Below are 17103 nucleotides of genomic sequence, written 5' to 3' on the forward strand. Positions count from 1 at the left end.
CTCGTGGCCTTCACACAGACTAAATCCAGTAAGCCCTCGGCTGATTTGTATCATTTATTGGCAAAAACTGAGAAATGAGTCCCAAATGTGATGCAGTGCTATGAGACAGTTTGAAAATCTCTCCTGAATGTAAAAATAAATGATAATGTAATTCATGCATTGAGTTGTTTTGAGATCATTAGGTAGGGGTGCTTCTTCCCCTTTAACCAAAGTGAGGAATAAAACAACCTCTCAAAATGTATTTCTATGAATGACTTTTTGTCATTATGTTGATCTGGACTGTTGAATAGTTTGGCACTCTGCCCTGACTTATTCAAATATCATTTAAGATTAGGATATGTAAGAACTAAATAAAAACTCATAGCACTGTAAACCCAAATCATCCCATAGTTACATTATTATTTAAATCAATGATGGGCATGTAATGTGAAGTTTAGGGGACTGTTTCTAAAACCTGTGACTTCATGTTACTCTAACTGTGGTGTTCATGAACTCTGGTCTCTCACCTTCTTCATTCTCATGTGTTACTCTCTCCCTATCCACGACACATTGCCTGAACTGCTATCTGCTGCTCTTTCTGCATCACCCCTCTTCTATGTTTTTTATCAATAATCGTCTGTGACCTTACCACTACCATCAACTGTATTCATCTCAATGCTCTTTTCTTATTGGTCCATTGCTCCTTCCCCTCCTCTCCCGTGTTACCTTCACTGCTCATTCATCATAGGATGATGAAGACCATCACCCGCCTCCACAAAGCCATGATGGTCCTGGAGTATTTCACCAGTCACTCCTGGGTGTGGAACAATGACAACCTTTCCATGCTGATGGCCCAGCTGAGCCTCGAGGATAAGAAGGTATGGAGGATACAGACCATGGTGATCTTGTAAAATGGGGAGGGGGATAAGTTATCTTCCTCCACATTGTTCAGTGTGTCCCTCTTGACCCCTCACCACACAACACAGACCTTTACACTCTATGGAGACAGCAGGCCGATTTACTACAGTGTGTTAATGTGTTAATGTAGGCCGGATACAAAAGAGTGAGTCATTCATTCACTGCTGACGTCAGTTTGTAGTGAAAAGAGACATTTGTTTAGGAGGAATCTGCATTGATAAAGAACGTGCTGGACTCAAACTGGGACATAAAATGTTAACGTTTTTCACAACCTGAGGGGTTGTCCCATGACTAATCCATTTACAGGTACTCACTCTTGTTATAGTTTTGGGGTTATTATCTGCCTTTTTAGTAAAAGCCCGGTCAGTGGTGTTAATGTCAAAAAGCCAATAAGAGACTCTGAGCCACAGCTGTCATTTTACATAGAAACCTCATCAGTGAATGTGTAGGTGTGACCTGTGGTCTAAGTGTTATACAAGCTCAAGTCCATTTACCATGCATCACTAGAATTAACCTTGCATCCTTCACAGTCTCACTCTGATGAATGTGTATTTAAAGAGTTTCTGCCGTCATCGTATTTAACAAATCTGCTTTTAACTCTCAAAGCTTTGCTCTTCTTTGATGGACAACAATTATTTGGCACTTAGGGAGACTGATGACATCTCTATCAGCCTCAGCTCGACTGTTTTGATATTGTTTTAGATTATAATTGTTAGCATGACATTTCAAAGTGATATTAAACCTGCTAAATATTTCTCTGAACTTTTAGCATTTAAAGTTGGCAATGTGTGTATATTAGCATGCTAACACTAACTAGCTCAAGCAGTGCTGCTTCTCCTCAATACAGACTCACAAAGTGTCCATAGTGGCTGTAGACTTGTTGATCAGCATTTTAAAGTTTATTTTTATTTTAATAGCACTAAAAAAAGTAAAATCAACATTTAAATATTTTTTCTAAATGCATTTCTTTGTCGTCCTCAATCTTGGATTAATTTATAAAACTCATTTGTTTTGTTAATGCCAACTGACCTGTATTTTCAGTGTGAAAAAAAAAAACAAATCTCCCTGCCAACATCTAAATAACCAAATGGTGTTCTAATTTCTTCTGACACTTGGCATCCCAGATGTCCTTGTTTGAGGTGGAACCTGTCAATCACTGAAGATTTGACATCTAAAAGCTCTTTAATGTTAACAGTCTCTCTGTTTTCATTTCTGTAGGTGTTTAATTTTGATGTCCGCCAGCTGCATTGGGCAGAGTACATGGAAAATTACTGTATGGGCACTAAGAAATACGTCCTCAATGAAGAGCTTTCAGGCCTGCCTGCTGCACGGAAACACCTCAACAAGTAAGAGTCTATGGAATAAAACTGCAGCTCTGCCGACCTGAAACACTTCATGTGATTCTCTAAGGAGGCATGACACATCTAGGTCACCAGGAGACTGCAGACATACAGTCCCATTTTAGCACTTAGATATTCAGCATGATTCTCAAGTACTTTAATTCATCCATCCATTAACATGAATATCTTTCCTACATTTAGCCAGGAGTTACTTTGTTTTCCAGCCTGATAGTGTTTCAGCTTATTCTTTCTGTTGGATATTACCGTCACAGTGGCAATAATCCTTTCAGCTTCAACAACTCAACTGTAAAGTAGATAAGAGATCATGCACATTTAACATCTGTGTAAAGTAGGATTGTCACATTACAAGAATTTACAAACCAACTAGGGATGTTTTAGTTGTGAAATCACTGAAATGCAAAATTGATGTTGATTAATCACCATACACTATTGAAATGCAAAGTAGTTCTTAAGTGTTTGATTTGGGATCTGATTTATATAGAGAGAGAGAACCTAAAAATGGAGTCTCCCTTTTGAAGTATGTGATATATCTTACTTTGGTCTGATTCCTAGGCTGAGGAACATCCGCTACACCTTCAACACCGTCCTGGTGGTGCTCATCTGGCGTGTCTTCATCGCCCGATCACAGATGGCCAGAAACATCTGGTACTTTGTGGTGAGCCTCTGCTTCAAATTCCTCTCCTACTTCCGAGCTTCCTCCACCATGAGATAATGAGACTAGGACTTGGGCCTGTGGATGATAGCTTCCTGAGTTAAAGCCCATAAAATGATACCCGGCTGTCGTTCTCTTGCCCCATGTTTCCCCTGACACTGAACCATTAATCTCATGAAGACAGACAACTGGATCAGCCTGGGGTCCACACTGGACTAAGTGTCTCATTTCTCAGATCTATCTCTCCTGACCATAAGATGCATGGATCTATCTCTCAGTGTATAACGTTCATACCAAACACACTTGGACTGTTTACAGACACTGGACCAAATGCCCTCAGTCTGTTCATTTCCAGTCAAACCAGTCCCCCTCTGGAACCAGCTTCACTCTTGCAGTCTTTAAGCTCCATGGCATCCAAACCTGCTCAGTCTGATCTGTCCGCTCATCTGGCCGCCTGCAATACAAAACTATGCATTGGATCGTTTTAAAAACCCTCAGTTGGTTTTGAGTCACTCCCAGCTTCCCTTTGTTGTCTTTCATTCAGCAATTACCTTCAACTGCTGATTAAGTCATTTTTCTACCCGAAAACATAAGGCCATTTTTCTTGTTTTTTTTCCATCCCTTGAAGTTTGTGTGTTCTCGCCTTAACAAGAATGTATGATAAGCACATCTCTCTTGGTTTTTCATCTGATAGTAGCTTTTGCTAGGCAAAGCATAGACTACTCTCAGTTTGGCATTGGAGCTGGTTTTGTATAGGTTGTTGGTGGCAGATGAGTGATGACGTGTTCAGGGACAACCTGGCTGTAGATTTTTTTTTTTAACTCTGTTTTGCCCCCCCCCCCCCCCCCCCCCCCCCTCCTATCTCTTTCCCAAGACCAAAGCCATTTCAAACGATGTTTATACACAGATGCCCGTTTGTAGGAGAAAGATATCAATGCAGGGTTTTGGGGTTGGCTTATACTCAGCTAAAGCCCACCAAGATTTGTCGTTGATTCTACCTGCTAGACCCTCATCAACAGTGTACTCTCGTATGTCCCCAGTGAACTGCAGTGAGTGCTTATCTTTTTTTGCAACCAAGCACAATGTTTATTGTAATAAAATGGCTTTATCCAGTGCCTACAAACGAATCATTCTCCGCAGATTTTTAAAAATCAAGCTTCTTCTTCTACAGGTTCCTTTTTTATGTTTAAATTTCACCTGTTACAGTCTTGAACTTGTTTTTGCCAAAAGAAATACCTCTTTGTTTCAAAAAAAGAGGATGAGACAGGTGGAGTTGAGAGGTACAATATTTCTGATTTGGATTAACTGTTTATGGTTGAGAATTGAAATGCTCTTAGTACTGGCAGATGTATTAGGACATGAAAACACTCTGTTGGTGATTGCTCTTTTTGGTGTCTTTTTTTATTTTTATTTGTTTATTGCAATACAGAATGCAGGTTTTTTTTCATGAGCTCATGTTGTTCGTACTGTAAAACTCAGTACTGTTGCCTTCCTCATCAATTGTTTTCACTTTTTTTTTCCTCATATGTAACCCTTGGGTTGAGAAGCCTAAATGTTCTTTCAATGTTGCACTGCTGTAATCTGTTTTTGCAAATAATATAAACCTCGGGAATCAGGCAACTTATCATTAAGTAAAGACTGAGAAGAAAATGTAGAAAAATCCAGATGAGCTTCAGTTCACATTTAAAGGTAAACATTTGATATCTCATTGGCTAAGTTTATAACGTTTAACATATAACACTGTTGAGTCTGTTACACAACATGATAGGACTTCACTTCCTGGCATTCTGTTATGTTAGCTTGCTTGCTAATGTTTGCTAATGTTTGGCTTAATGCTTACATTGGCTCAGCTGTCTGTTCCCAATGGTTTAGACAAGTAAATATTTATGATAAAATGTGGCCTCAAAGTCCCTCCTGATTTTCACTAACACACATACATTGTCTTTTTAGTAGCTGATGATATAGGAAATGGTAAAAGTTCAACAAGTGGTTTGATTCTCTGCATCTATTCAGTTGACAAACTTGGAACCATGCCTTCAACGCTGGGCAGCATTTAAGCTTCCTGCCACCTTGTCAGCAGTGAACGTTTTGTCTGTTACATGAGAAATTATGAATTTCACATTAAATGTATTTTTTTCATTTATCTTTGTTACCATGTTAAGTCGTTGCTTATCATACCTGGGGTTTTCCTGTGCACTTTGTAATCATTGTCATGTCTGTTACCTGTTTACGGAGCACACTACAATGTTTTTAAAAAAAGCAGGGTGTTGCTGTACAGTGTGCCGATACTTAGTTCTGTTTGCATGTAACTTTCGAGAGTGTCTTAGGAATGTGATTTTTGTCTTCTTTGACTCTCACAGCATGAGCCATTTTCCAAAGGATCATGTGAGATGGTTGAATAAGAACGTTTTGGAGAGACGTGTGCAAGTGTAAATCGTGCCTGAACTTTTTTCAATATTCAAAAAGATGTGAAAAGAGAGCAATCAGATCTATGTTTTCTAATCATTTTGTGTACAGCTCTATTTAGGTAGACTTCATAATATACAGAAACAGGTTTATTTTTATGCTAATAACATTGTGTTGCTTTTTTATTGACATGCTCTTTGAACCAACTTCAGCTGCTGTAAATAATACTTAAAAAAGTAAATGTGTAAAAAAAAAAATAAGCATCTTGCAGCATCTTGAGCGCTAAATATAACTCTTACAAGTTGTTTGACTTTTACAGTGTATGTAGATGTACTTACTTTCTCTGAATGTAAAAAGAAAACAGCCTGAATCTCCTCTGACTTCTTGAATAAGAACTTAACATTACTATAATTGCCTGTAATTTTAATATACATTGGAATGCTGTTTGCAGTTGTAACTCCGATGAGGATTTAAGTGAGTAGGTCTGTTTGTGATGGGAAAAGAATAGATTGTCTTTTTTTTGGTGGTACACTCCAGCCCTGCATTTTTTGTGCAGATGTTTATTACAAAACTCGTATCTAACTTTTGCAACAACAAAAAAAATGATGCACATGTTAAATGTAGTCCAACTATATCCGTATCAATAAGGAAACAGGTCTCTCAAACATGCATACCAAAACTCTGCTATTCTGCATATCTGGACTGAGAGTATGTTTAGATCCTATTTGATCAACACTGGCCTGACCTGTGATCAGGTTTTGAGGTTATCAGGTTAAATCCAGATTGGTGCAAACCAGCATCAACAAATTGCATCCAAATGCATAAATTCCTCTGAGCGTACCAAAACGTTTCAACTGACGGTAAAATGAAACCATGACGAGCAAATACAGGAGAACAACAGGAAGCAATCATAGAGGATGCAGGATGTGATCATAGATACTGGGAGAATGTGAGGGGATTGATATATGAATTGAAGCTGTTGGACTAAATGCTTTCTGTTTATAGATTTTTAAAGATTGATGCACTGTTGTTATCATGAAGAAACAAACCCGTCTGTTTGTTTCAGATTAAACGGCCTGTGTATCGATCACTTACACCAAAGGGGAAGTGGTGGTTTTAACTCTTGCTGTATCGACTTTTGTGGTTTTTAATGGCTCAACAGTTAAGCTTCTTTTGACATCGTTAAAACAACATGGCTTCCTATGCTTAAGCTGGTCCAAGGTTTCCTCTGAGCTTCTGATGGCTTTCAGACTTGTTACAGTGTCCATGTTGTTTTTTGTGGTGTTCATATACTGTGTTTTTTTATGTTTGTGTTTTTTGAGCTGACTTATTTTTTTGTTTGTATTTTGTTTTTTTTACATCACTAATACTTTGAGCGGGGGGGGGGGGGGGGGATAAGCACAGGTCACTGTGGTCACTGTCAGAAGGAGGAAAGGAGTTGTAACAGAAAAACAATAATTCAAAGAGTGCCTTGAGTTTGTACACCAAAAAGTGTGAATAAACTGTTTAATCCTCTTCCTGATTTAGATGTTTCATGTCTCATACGTCCATAAGAGAAGAAGAATCGTCCATCTGTTGGATTGAACCAGAGGGTGACAGAATGATTGTCAGGGAACGAACGAACCATTAGTCTCAATCTGTTCAGCTGACCTGTTTCCTGTGGTGCATAACAGATCAGTCCTCCGCTGAACACAGTTATCTGGAAGCCCGCTAAAGTGAAAGCTATTGAACAGCTCCATTAAGATTTAATGCTGTCATTCAGGATTACACTCGACTCCATGAGTGAAAGGATTGACCCGTACTTGATCTGGAGGGCTCGAGCTTCATTTTAAAGGAACAACTGGTGTGGTGGTGTGACAGCTAATGTCCAGAGGAATATTTTCATTGCCCTGCCGCAATATGCTCTGGATCTGCACATTGTGTTTAAGTCCACAAGTTTTTTGTGAAGTGGTTCGAGGTGTAAAACTCCATTTCCTAAAAACTGTAAATTTAATTGAATGCTATGATTTTCAAAAAATGGAAACCTGATATTTTATTGAAATGACACAAAGACAACATATTAAATGTTGACATTTAGAAATGTCATTGGTTTTGTATAATGCTAAGCTCTTTCTGAATTTCATGACACCAACACCTTTCAAAAAAGTTTGTACAGTGGCAAAAAAGATGGGAAAAGTTGTAAAATACTTAAAAAAAAGATGGACAATCTCACCGTTCTTCAGCAGAATCAGAATCAGGGTTTTTTTGCCAATACATTTACACATACAAGGAATTTGACTTGATGTATTGGTGCTAAACAATTAATTAATGAACAGGTTAGTAACATGATTAGGTATAAAAGGAGCAACCCGGGGTCCACAATACATCTGTGCCAGGCCCAGCACATAGTGCAACAATAATAAGCTGTATTAGCTATGACAACTTTATTCCATGAGACTATGCAAATCCAGTAACATGATCACTGGTGCACGTAAATGCTGTTGTTTCCGCTGTTGCCCTGACATTACTCTGGTTGCTAAGCAACCTGGCCCCTGGAGATTGCGTCTGGATATCGTTTCAAACAGGAGGTGTTGTTTCTCAATGAGAGGAGGTTAAACTATCAAACCTCTTTAAGATCAAATGAGTGTCTTACTTTGTCATCATCCATCATTAGATGACAGCAAATAACATCTTAGCTTTATTACATTGCATTTTTAGAAAAGGTGGATAAAAATGAATGGCAGGGTTAGAGATGCACAGACAGATAGAATGTCTAAAACCAAAGGGAGGACTAGGCCTACGTAATCTGCAACTTTACACGGCTCAATTACAAGAGAGGATTGTATGGTTTGTTGTCTGATTATTCAAGGATATAAAGTCCAGCATGGAAACAAGCAACAGTGATTATCAATCTAATTTGAAGGATTAAATCAGGAGGACATCTCCTGGTCAAAGACTATATCAGCCGTGTAATGACTTCAAACACTCGTGTAGGACATTGCATGACTATGTTTAAGTCTCAAAAAGGAATATTGTAATATTAGTCATTTTATTATGTCATAAGTAAACGTAGACGTGATGTTACGTATGTACAAAGATGGAAGAAACACAGCAGGGGTGATTCATACTGATGAAAGGAAACTAATGGGTTAACTTTTATGGGTGGGACAGGCTTAATGTTTTGGATCTACTGCTGGGAAAGTAACTTACTTGATATATAATTCATATATATTGACACAGCTCTGTTCAGCTTCTGCCCAGCTCTCATGAAAATGGACTTAAACAGTGTTTGACTGATACAGTTCCCTTGTTGCTTCTGGCTTTACATTAAGATTTCATGGACATTAAACGCCCTCATAACTCCCCGGATGCTCATGAGTGAAGCCAGACACAAATACTCTGACACTGATCTGACTTCATGTCTGATGTGGGATCAGAGTTTGTGTGATCGTTCCTCCTGTGTAGCTTCAGACAGAAACATAACAAGACAAAAGACAGTGACCACTGACTTGATGATCTGTTGACAGCTTGCCTTTCTTCATGTTTTCATTCAGTATGTGGGTCATCAGTGGAGCCCTCAGTATTTCATGCTACTCAATACAACACCTGGCAACAGCTGCATGGCAACTGTGGCCCAGCAACCATGCCAAGCGCTGAGTCACAACCAGCCGTGCACACCCAGTGGGGCCTGGTCCACTGGGCTGCATGAACAGGAACCAGAGGCTTACAGGGCTTAGAGTTGGAGCCCAGAGGCAGAATACACACACACACACATACACACATTTCAACATGCTCTAACTGAACGCCTGCACTAAATATATATTAATGATGTTTATGTGAGTGCTTTGGTAATACTCAGTTTTGTATGCATAGCTGTCCATTCTTGCTACTCTATAGCAAACATGACTCTGTTTCCAGCTATAACATGTTTATTTAGGCACTCAGCTGTAGTGTCTGGTGAGTAGTTAGAAGTAGCTAGCTTTTTTTTCTTTTTTTGCAAGCCTTGTCCTCAAAGAAAAAGGCCCAGAGAAGGTGATTAGCTGCTCCATTTTGTTTCTTTGCTTTGCTTCTTCTCTATATGTACCTACATGTGGCGATGTGTGGCTTCACACATGCTGAAACAGCTTCCCTCCCCTGGATTTTTGTCAGCATTTTATGACTTTTTTTCCTCTTTGAATGTTTTAAAGCAGTTTGCCCGTCTCTTTGCAGTACAAAAAAAAAAACTCCACACCACAGTTGACCTTGAAAGTGCCAACACTTTTACTCCGTAGTACTGCTTTTCATTCTGTTTGACATTTAAACAAACCAACCACGCTGCTGCAAGATTTTTTACTGTCTAGTTAATGAGTGTCACCTCACACACTCCCAGGTCTATAAACCAGTTTGTCTCCCCAGTAGCACCTATTCATAATGTGTGCTTTGGTGATGAAGCCCTCTGCTGCTCTCCTCTGTCTCTGGTTCTGGCTAAACACTGGCATCAATGCTGCTCAAAAGGGTAAGTGATGAAGGATGCCTTGTAGGAAAGGCAGAAACACACTCTCTTGTATAACAGCTAAATAGTCTTCATGCCCGATGGAATTTATTTGACCAGCCTGTGGAGATATCGTCCTGTCTGTCAGGTTCAAAGTGTGGAAATCCTCTGCTGTGGAGCCCACTGGTGCACCCTTTAAGGGTTGTTGGAGGGACTGAGGCCGTTTACGGATCGCATCCATGGCTGGTAATTGGTCAACAGCTCATCTTTCAATGTTTTAGTCTGTTGTGTTTTCTAGAGTTCACTGAGTGAGGTGTTTTTTTACTTACCTGTTAAATGCAGAGACATTTCATTTGCATGTTTTCTTTCTTTATCTGATGAGCCCTGATGCTGTCAGTGAGCTATCATTTTTCACACAGACTAACCTCACCACACCATTTGCCCATAACTGTTATTTCCTGTTCACAAGTAAAAGGTGTTCAGCCGCAGGGTGTTGAGTAAAGTGTTGATCAGCTAAAGAACCATTACTGTTGAATCAAATGACTCTCTACAGTCATATGATGTACTCAAAATAAAACATGTGAATGTCACAGTATTTCTCCACCTTGCTACTACAACTGCAGTTTGTATTATTATTAATTTACTTCCTTTTAAATGTAATACCAATTTTATTTATTTGGCATTACTTGCCTCTTGTCATTGCCAAGAATTCATAAAAAACAAGCAAATGATAAACAACAAAGAGCAGGGAGATCTAAAATCAGATCCTAGCAAAATATAAGCCATGCTAGCATTGTATGCAACGGCAATGTAAGTTGCTCTTCTTACTATCAACATTGACCTGGAAGGTGTGATTGCATGCAACTCTGTGGTGGCGAGGACTTAATTCTTGGCCCAAGGCTAAGAGATTGACAGGAAAGTGAGTCAATATGGTGGTGGCTTTAAGATTTCTTCTCTTTATACTGTGACCTCCAGTATGAATAAAAGCCTTTTTAGAGTCTGCCAAGCCATGAGGATGAGGGTTAGCACGTCTAATCTGAGGCAAAGGACTCTGATAGCTGAAGGAGGGGGACTGCTCCCTTTGGGACTAGTTCACATACCAGCCTAGAGTTTTAAAAAGCAGCCAGTTAGCCCGTCTCTGTACTGTTTAATGCAACGGCTATGAGGAAGAGGACGGTGACAGATGTAGCTAATATGAGAAAAATAGAGGGTGAATGAGCATGAAGCAGAGTGTACATCCCTCTTGATATTCATAACAGATTGTTACTTAATGTTCAGCTGTGTTGTTATTACTGTCGTCGTTGTCTCATGTTTAGCAGTTTTACCAGGTGCAGAAAGTCATCAAAACAAGGTTATGTCTTAGGTTTGCATACAAATAAATAAATAAATCCATCTTTCCTTGTCAATCTTCAAGTGAGTTTCATAAATTAGGAACCATACAAATCTCAACTAGCATGTAATAAATGACCCTCTCCAATGTAGCCAATTAGCCATAGCAGGCAACAGTGACAGGCAGAGACCTCCAGTAGAACCAGTTTCATTGGTTAACAGCCAAGACAGGATGGGCTGAGAAAGTGCAGAGTTGTGAGGTGTCAGCAGTATTGCAAGTTTTTCAGGTGTTGCACTGAGCTTTCAAAAGGCTCGAAATCAGAGCCAAAGAATTACTACTCAATCTGCATGCAAACCCTCACCAACAGTCATGAGCTTTGAATAGGCTTAGTGCCAGAAAGAAAGAGATTACAGATATGGAGACGTGAAGTAAGTTTCACCTGCTTTTTGTAACATAACAAAGAGTAAGGTCTTTTACCTGCTTTTTGTAAAGTGTCTCCAGATAACACTTAAAACACTTATACAAATAAAAATTGATTGAATTGATTGATGCTATAAATCTGCACACTTGCTGACATCATGCAGGGTGATGTTTAATTTCTCTCAAGCTGTGGTATCTTGATTTAGGTTTCCCTGAAATACAGGGGCTCTCATTTCTGTGGAGGGGCCATCCTGACTGATCGTTGGATAATGACCGCAGCACACTGCTTTGCAACTCTGTCAAAGTAAGGTTCTTTTATGTGTCCTATTCATTTCTCTGTAAAGCTGCTGTTTCACTTCATGCCACAAATGCCTGTGCTTCTGTCGTTGTATGTTTTTTATATAAATAATACCAAAATGAAGTATGCTATCATTTGTACTTTTCTGTTCTGTGTAGAGGGTTCCTCAGTGGTGTGAGAGTGGTGGTGGGAGAGTTTGACCAGAGAGTAGGAGATGAAGAGGAGCAGGTCTTTCTCATCAAGTCTGTTTCAGTCCATGAGAAGTACCATCATGCTTTGCCTATGACCTATGACATAGCTCTAATCAAGCTGGACCAACCCATTCAACTGGGCAGGTTTCCGTGTAGATGAATAGTTGGCTATAGTTACTGAATCACTGAAAAAAAGTTTTTGCTTGTTAGTCACTGATGACTGATTTTCCCCCAACTGTAGCCAGTGTCCAGCCAATATGTCTGCCTTTGCCTGATGACAGCACTGCACCCACCTCATGCATTGTAGGTGGATGGGGAAGGATGAGGGAGAGTGAGTAGTTCTCTCACTCCCAACAAAAATTGTTAAAGCAGACATGAGTTTTTTTTTCTTATATGCAATTCTCTGTTTACCTAGAGGGACGTCCTTCTGCTGTGCTGAGGGAAGTCCAGTTAGACGTGGTGGATCCAGCAAAATGTAGATTTATCCTTCAGACTGTCAAAAGTTCAATTCTTATCCAGAGACCAGCTTGGCCTCTGCCAGCCATGACAGTTCTGTGTGCGGGGTCGGAGAGAGGAGGGAGAGACACCTGCCAGGTAAAAACAGATAAAAGGACTGTCATCAACATTCACAGCCCAATTCTACCAGAGCTTCTAAAAGCAGTCATGTTTAACTAATACTGTACATGGAAACATATATGTTTATTTAAAATATACAAACAAACAGGGGTGGGATCAGAGGGGTAGCAAGGGGTGGCATGGGCCCCCCTTGAAATCAGATTGGTAACCCCTGGTGCCATCCCAAAATTCCAAATTACAACTGGCTAGATGAAGGACTTCAGTTAAAATTAACTATTTGGGCTATGTTTCAACAGACTGCTGATAGTTTTCTCTTCATGTTGCATATTTTCTTTTGTACTTCAAACTTTAAAGAAATAGTTTTCCAATCTATTTCAGAAGACAGATGTGTAAGAAAAGAACAAGTTCATGAAAATTTGTATGAAAACTCCTGCCTACTTTCTAACTTCCAGTGGTATATGGTTAAATGGACTCTAGTCTTCTGACTACTCCAAACAATTTTATACCCCAGGTCACACCTACCCATTTACACCCAGACACTCACTGATAGAATAGAATAAATCTTTATTGTCCACTAGAGGTGGAAATTTGCCGTAGGCTCTCCATATAAAACAGTATAAAAACATTCAGGCCATCAATAACACAGAACAGAGCAGCTAGGTTCACACTGATGGTAGATGCTGCTATAAATAATCCATCACTATTAGCTACTCCCGTTCATACTCATTCCCACTCTGCTGACGATACAGCGGAATCAACTTGGAGTTAAGTGTCTTGCCCAAGGGCACATGGAGAAGTTGGGGATCAAACCCCGGTTGAGATACAACTGACTCTACCACTGAGCCACAGCCACCCCTATGAACTAATTAACAATCTTTCTTTACCCTAACATTGCCAAAAATATATTTTGAAGTTAGATAGTGTGCTGGAGTTTTAGTATTTAACTTTGACTTTAGGTATAAATCTTTATTTTGAGAATAAGGAATCTAAGAAGATTTATATGTTGCTGTTCTCTTGTGTTACTTAAAATTAGAAGTGATTTGTGGAGAATAAAGGATAGCCTAAATAAACCAAGTTCATATGTGCATGTGTGCACATAAATTTAATGCCACTCCTGCATAAAGCCTGGTTTTGCCCCCACTCTACACGCTCCTGTAAACAATAATTTGTTTCGCTCCTACATTCTGTTATTCATCCTCTCTCCAGGGAGACTCCGGGGGTCCTCTGGTATGTCCGAAAAGTTCAGGCAGCAGTCACTGGATAGTGCTGGGTGTGACTTCCTGGGGGAAAGAATGTGGTCGGAGCTGGGAAAACAACAGCAGCCGCCCACCTTCAAGAAGAGGATCTCCAGGGGTTTTCACTGATGTCAGGCTGCTGCTGCCCTGGATTAAGCACAAACTGAGAGAGGGTGAGATACTGTACATTTTTTCAGATTTGTTCTACTCAGGCTGATCCTCCCTCAGAAATCACAATATTGACCCTTCATTAGCACATCAAAAATTGTGATTGTTTGACCATTTTTTTTACTCTTACGTGCCCATGGTGACTCTATTTATTTGTATTATTGAGTTACTTTTTGGTGTCAAATGGCTTCATATGACCCTTCAGAATAAGACGGGTGGGCTGTATTGTGTCTGTTGACCTGCAACACATAGACAAGACAGTTTACGCCTGCAGTGGAAACATTATCATTTGTTTGGAATGGTGTTTTAAACGACAGATGTCGTAATGCCCTCTAATTTTAGAATTGTTTATGTTTTTCATCTCCCAATTTAACTTTCTTTAGATGCAATAAAGTCTAACATGTTCTCATCTGATTAGTCTTTGATATTAGATTGATAATGGGTGTAATGGGTGTATGGATAAGGTAAATAAATATTCCAGGTCATATTCATAAATTGATATAAAATCTGATTTTAGCAATGGTATAATATTGGGATTGGCTTTTTCTGATACAGGTTCTTTTTTTCTTTGTACTTTGCTTTTTTGCTTTAGCTGATGGGCAACAGTCAGGAACAACTTCAACATCAAGTGAGTCGTAGCATCTCTTATTCTTAAAGATTTCGGAATGCTTTCTGATGTTCTCAGTATTTTGTGTGTGTGTGTGTGTGTGTGTGTGTGTGTGTGTGTGTGTGTGTGTGTGTGTGTGTGTGTGTGTGTGTGTGTTACAGATCCTTGCAGTGTGAGGGATGGGCCTGTTATTGACAGCCAGGGTGTAATCAGAAACCCCACCTTACTTGGTAATCACTATGACAACAACCAGTGAGTTGACACCGAGGGCCGGAGAGAGGGGCTTTGATAGCTATTGGTTTAAACCGTGACTTAATTTCACCCCAATAAACTGTTTACACGACTACAAACGTTAGCTCTGGGTTGCATGCAGGTAGAGAAGGAAAATGAATGAAACAATAAATCACTGTGTTACAGAGATCGTGTCTGTGTGTATCCTCAGGCTGTGTGTGTGGAGCATCAGTGGGCTTCCAGGTCATAGTCTTCTATTGGAGTTTGATTATTTAGATCTGGAGAATGACACTCACTGTCGCTATGATCGGCTCACTGTTTCAGTTGGGACCCATCGACCTGTTGGTGAGTTTAAAACACACACACACACACACACACACACACACACACACACACACACACACACACACACACACACACACATAAAGGGGGGAGGGCATGATTAACCTGGTTTAGCAGATTTAAAGTGTAGGAAATTATCTGGCCTGGCTCTGTCCAATGTGAAGTGCATCGACCAAGTTTTCTTGTTTTTCACCTTGTGTTTGGTTTTACTCTGCATGAACAGAATTTTAAAATAAAAATAAAAAATTGCATTAGTGGTGAATTTAGTGTTGGGCCCAAATACATTCTAATTGCCCATGTCATAAATTAATCGGGTTTAGCTTTGTGTTGTTGTTTATTCCATGGTTCAGATTTGTTTCCTGTTTTATTCTTGTCTTTTTATCCTTGTGTTCCTGTTTTCCTTATGTGCATATGACTGGGTTGAGTTTTTAATGTTTCCTGTTTTATTTTGTAGTTCTGTTCCTCTGTGTTTTACTTTCTACATTTGGGTGTTTCCCCACTTTTAGTTTCACCTGTGTCTTGTTCCTCACACCTGCAGTGGCCGAGTCCCTGCCTAATAAGTTTCTGTATACCTTCACTCATGATGTCAGTTCATTGTCTAACCTTTCCGACTTAATGTATGTATTTATTCCCTGTGAACTCTCCTTGTTTGTGGATTTTGCTTGTGGCTCCATATGTTTTCTCACATCAGTGGACTTTTTGTTGGATTTTGCAGTTTTGCTCTGTTAGTTAAAATAAATCATTTTTTGTTCAGTCCTGTTTCCTTGTTTTTTACACTCCACGAACTGACGAATAAGGATCCAGAAGGCAATTCAATTGATGATGAACCTTTTGAGTTCCACTTTTGAGTTCCATCGAACCAGAGATCCATCCTCAAAGCTCCCCAGTCTCTCAACCTCCCAGTGCCCAAGAGCCTTGGCCTCCCAGATCTCAGTGCCCCAGTTTCAGAAAAACCCAGTCTGCCCCCTGTTCCCACTATGTGCCTCCAGCCCCACTGTTCTGGTTGAGCACCCCCGGCCCCTTCCTGCAGAGCAATGCTGGGCTATAGTTCCAGAATGGCGATTCCATCACAGATTCCCCCTGGAAGCTAGGCTAACTATTGGTCTCTCCTCCATGGTCCAGCTAACTCCTGGTTCTCCTTTGGCAGCCCAACCTACTCCGGGTCCGGCCAAACCCTGCTCTCGGTTCTCCATCGGCAATCATGTCGACCCCTGCTTCTGGTCCCCCATCTATGGTCCTATTCACACCTGTTCCTGAGCCTCATAGCCACCATCCCAACCTGCTCTACCGGTCTCATCGGTCCCCTGGCTGCCCTCTGGACCTGCTCCCAGTCATCCACCTGATCAATTCCACCCCTGAACTCTGACTCTCTTCTAACTGACGCTCTGGTTTGTTTTTGTAGTTCATAAAGAGACATCTGTATTAGCATGTTTCATAACCAGCTAAAAGCTCCTGTAATGAGCATTCATTCTGTCATAATTCCCACTAAAACCACATTGTTCAACATTCCTTGCCCCAGTAAAAAACTTGATGAAAGGACCTCTTCTCATCTTCTCTTCTGAGGGTACAAAACAGGGCCTCCTGTATATTATCCCAACTGTCTCCTCCCAGTATATCCTGTCTTTGTTCAGTTACTGTACAAATAAAAGTAAGATGAAAACAATCTCTAAAAAGAAAAACAAATTGTCTCTGTTTTTTAAAGGGATTTTCTGTGGAAGTGTTCTACCTGGCCCAGTGCTCCTGAATAACTCCCAGAATGCAACACTCCTCTTTTCCTCAGACATTAACCAGGCAGGAGGTGGCTTTGTCATTAGGCATCGTGCTGTCCAGGGACACTCTGATCCAGGTGAGAGGCACACACACACATGACAATGACACATAGTCTCTTCATGTAATTCAGAGTTATACATCATGTGCAGTTCAGTACATCAGGCCAAAA

At 40.1% G+C, this 17103-nt stretch overlaps 2 protein-coding genes across 3 annotated transcripts in view; both read left to right on the forward strand.

Annotated features, from left to right (window-relative positions):
- The window catches only part of far1 (fatty acyl CoA reductase 1), a 30078-nt gene extending 23247 nt beyond the window's left edge, over positions 1-6831 (forward strand). For both annotated transcript variants that reach the window (XM_061036815.1, XM_061036816.1), the window contains exons 11-13: positions 728-857; positions 2116-2243; positions 2811-6831. In XM_061036815.1, coding sequence (XP_060892798.1) covers positions 728-857; positions 2116-2243; positions 2811-2970 — 418 coding nt within the window. In that variant the 3' untranslated portion in view covers positions 2971-6831. The remainder of the gene's footprint in view (positions 1-727; positions 858-2115; positions 2244-2810) is intronic.
- A 4096-nt stretch (positions 6832-10927) lies between these two features.
- The window catches only part of LOC132973504 (ovochymase-2), a 14433-nt gene continuing 8257 nt past the window's right edge, over positions 10928-17103 (forward strand). The window contains exons 1-10 of the mRNA XM_061036993.1: positions 10928-10942; positions 11723-11820; positions 11973-12149; positions 12251-12336; positions 12421-12599; positions 13788-13999; positions 14670-14843; positions 15034-15193; positions 16068-16398; positions 16867-17010. Coding sequence (XP_060892976.1) covers positions 10928-10942; positions 11723-11820; positions 11973-12149; positions 12251-12336; positions 12421-12599; positions 13788-13999; positions 14670-14843; positions 15034-15193; positions 16068-16398; positions 16867-17010 — 1576 coding nt within the window. The remainder of the gene's footprint in view (positions 10943-11722; positions 11821-11972; positions 12150-12250; positions 12337-12420; positions 12600-13787; positions 14000-14669; positions 14844-15033; positions 15194-16067; positions 16399-16866; positions 17011-17103) is intronic.

Source organism: Labrus mixtus, chromosome 4 (assembly GCF_963584025.1).
Source record: "Labrus mixtus chromosome 4, fLabMix1.1, whole genome shotgun sequence".
Taxonomy (NCBI): Eukaryota; Metazoa; Chordata; class Actinopteri; order Labriformes; family Labridae; genus Labrus; species Labrus mixtus.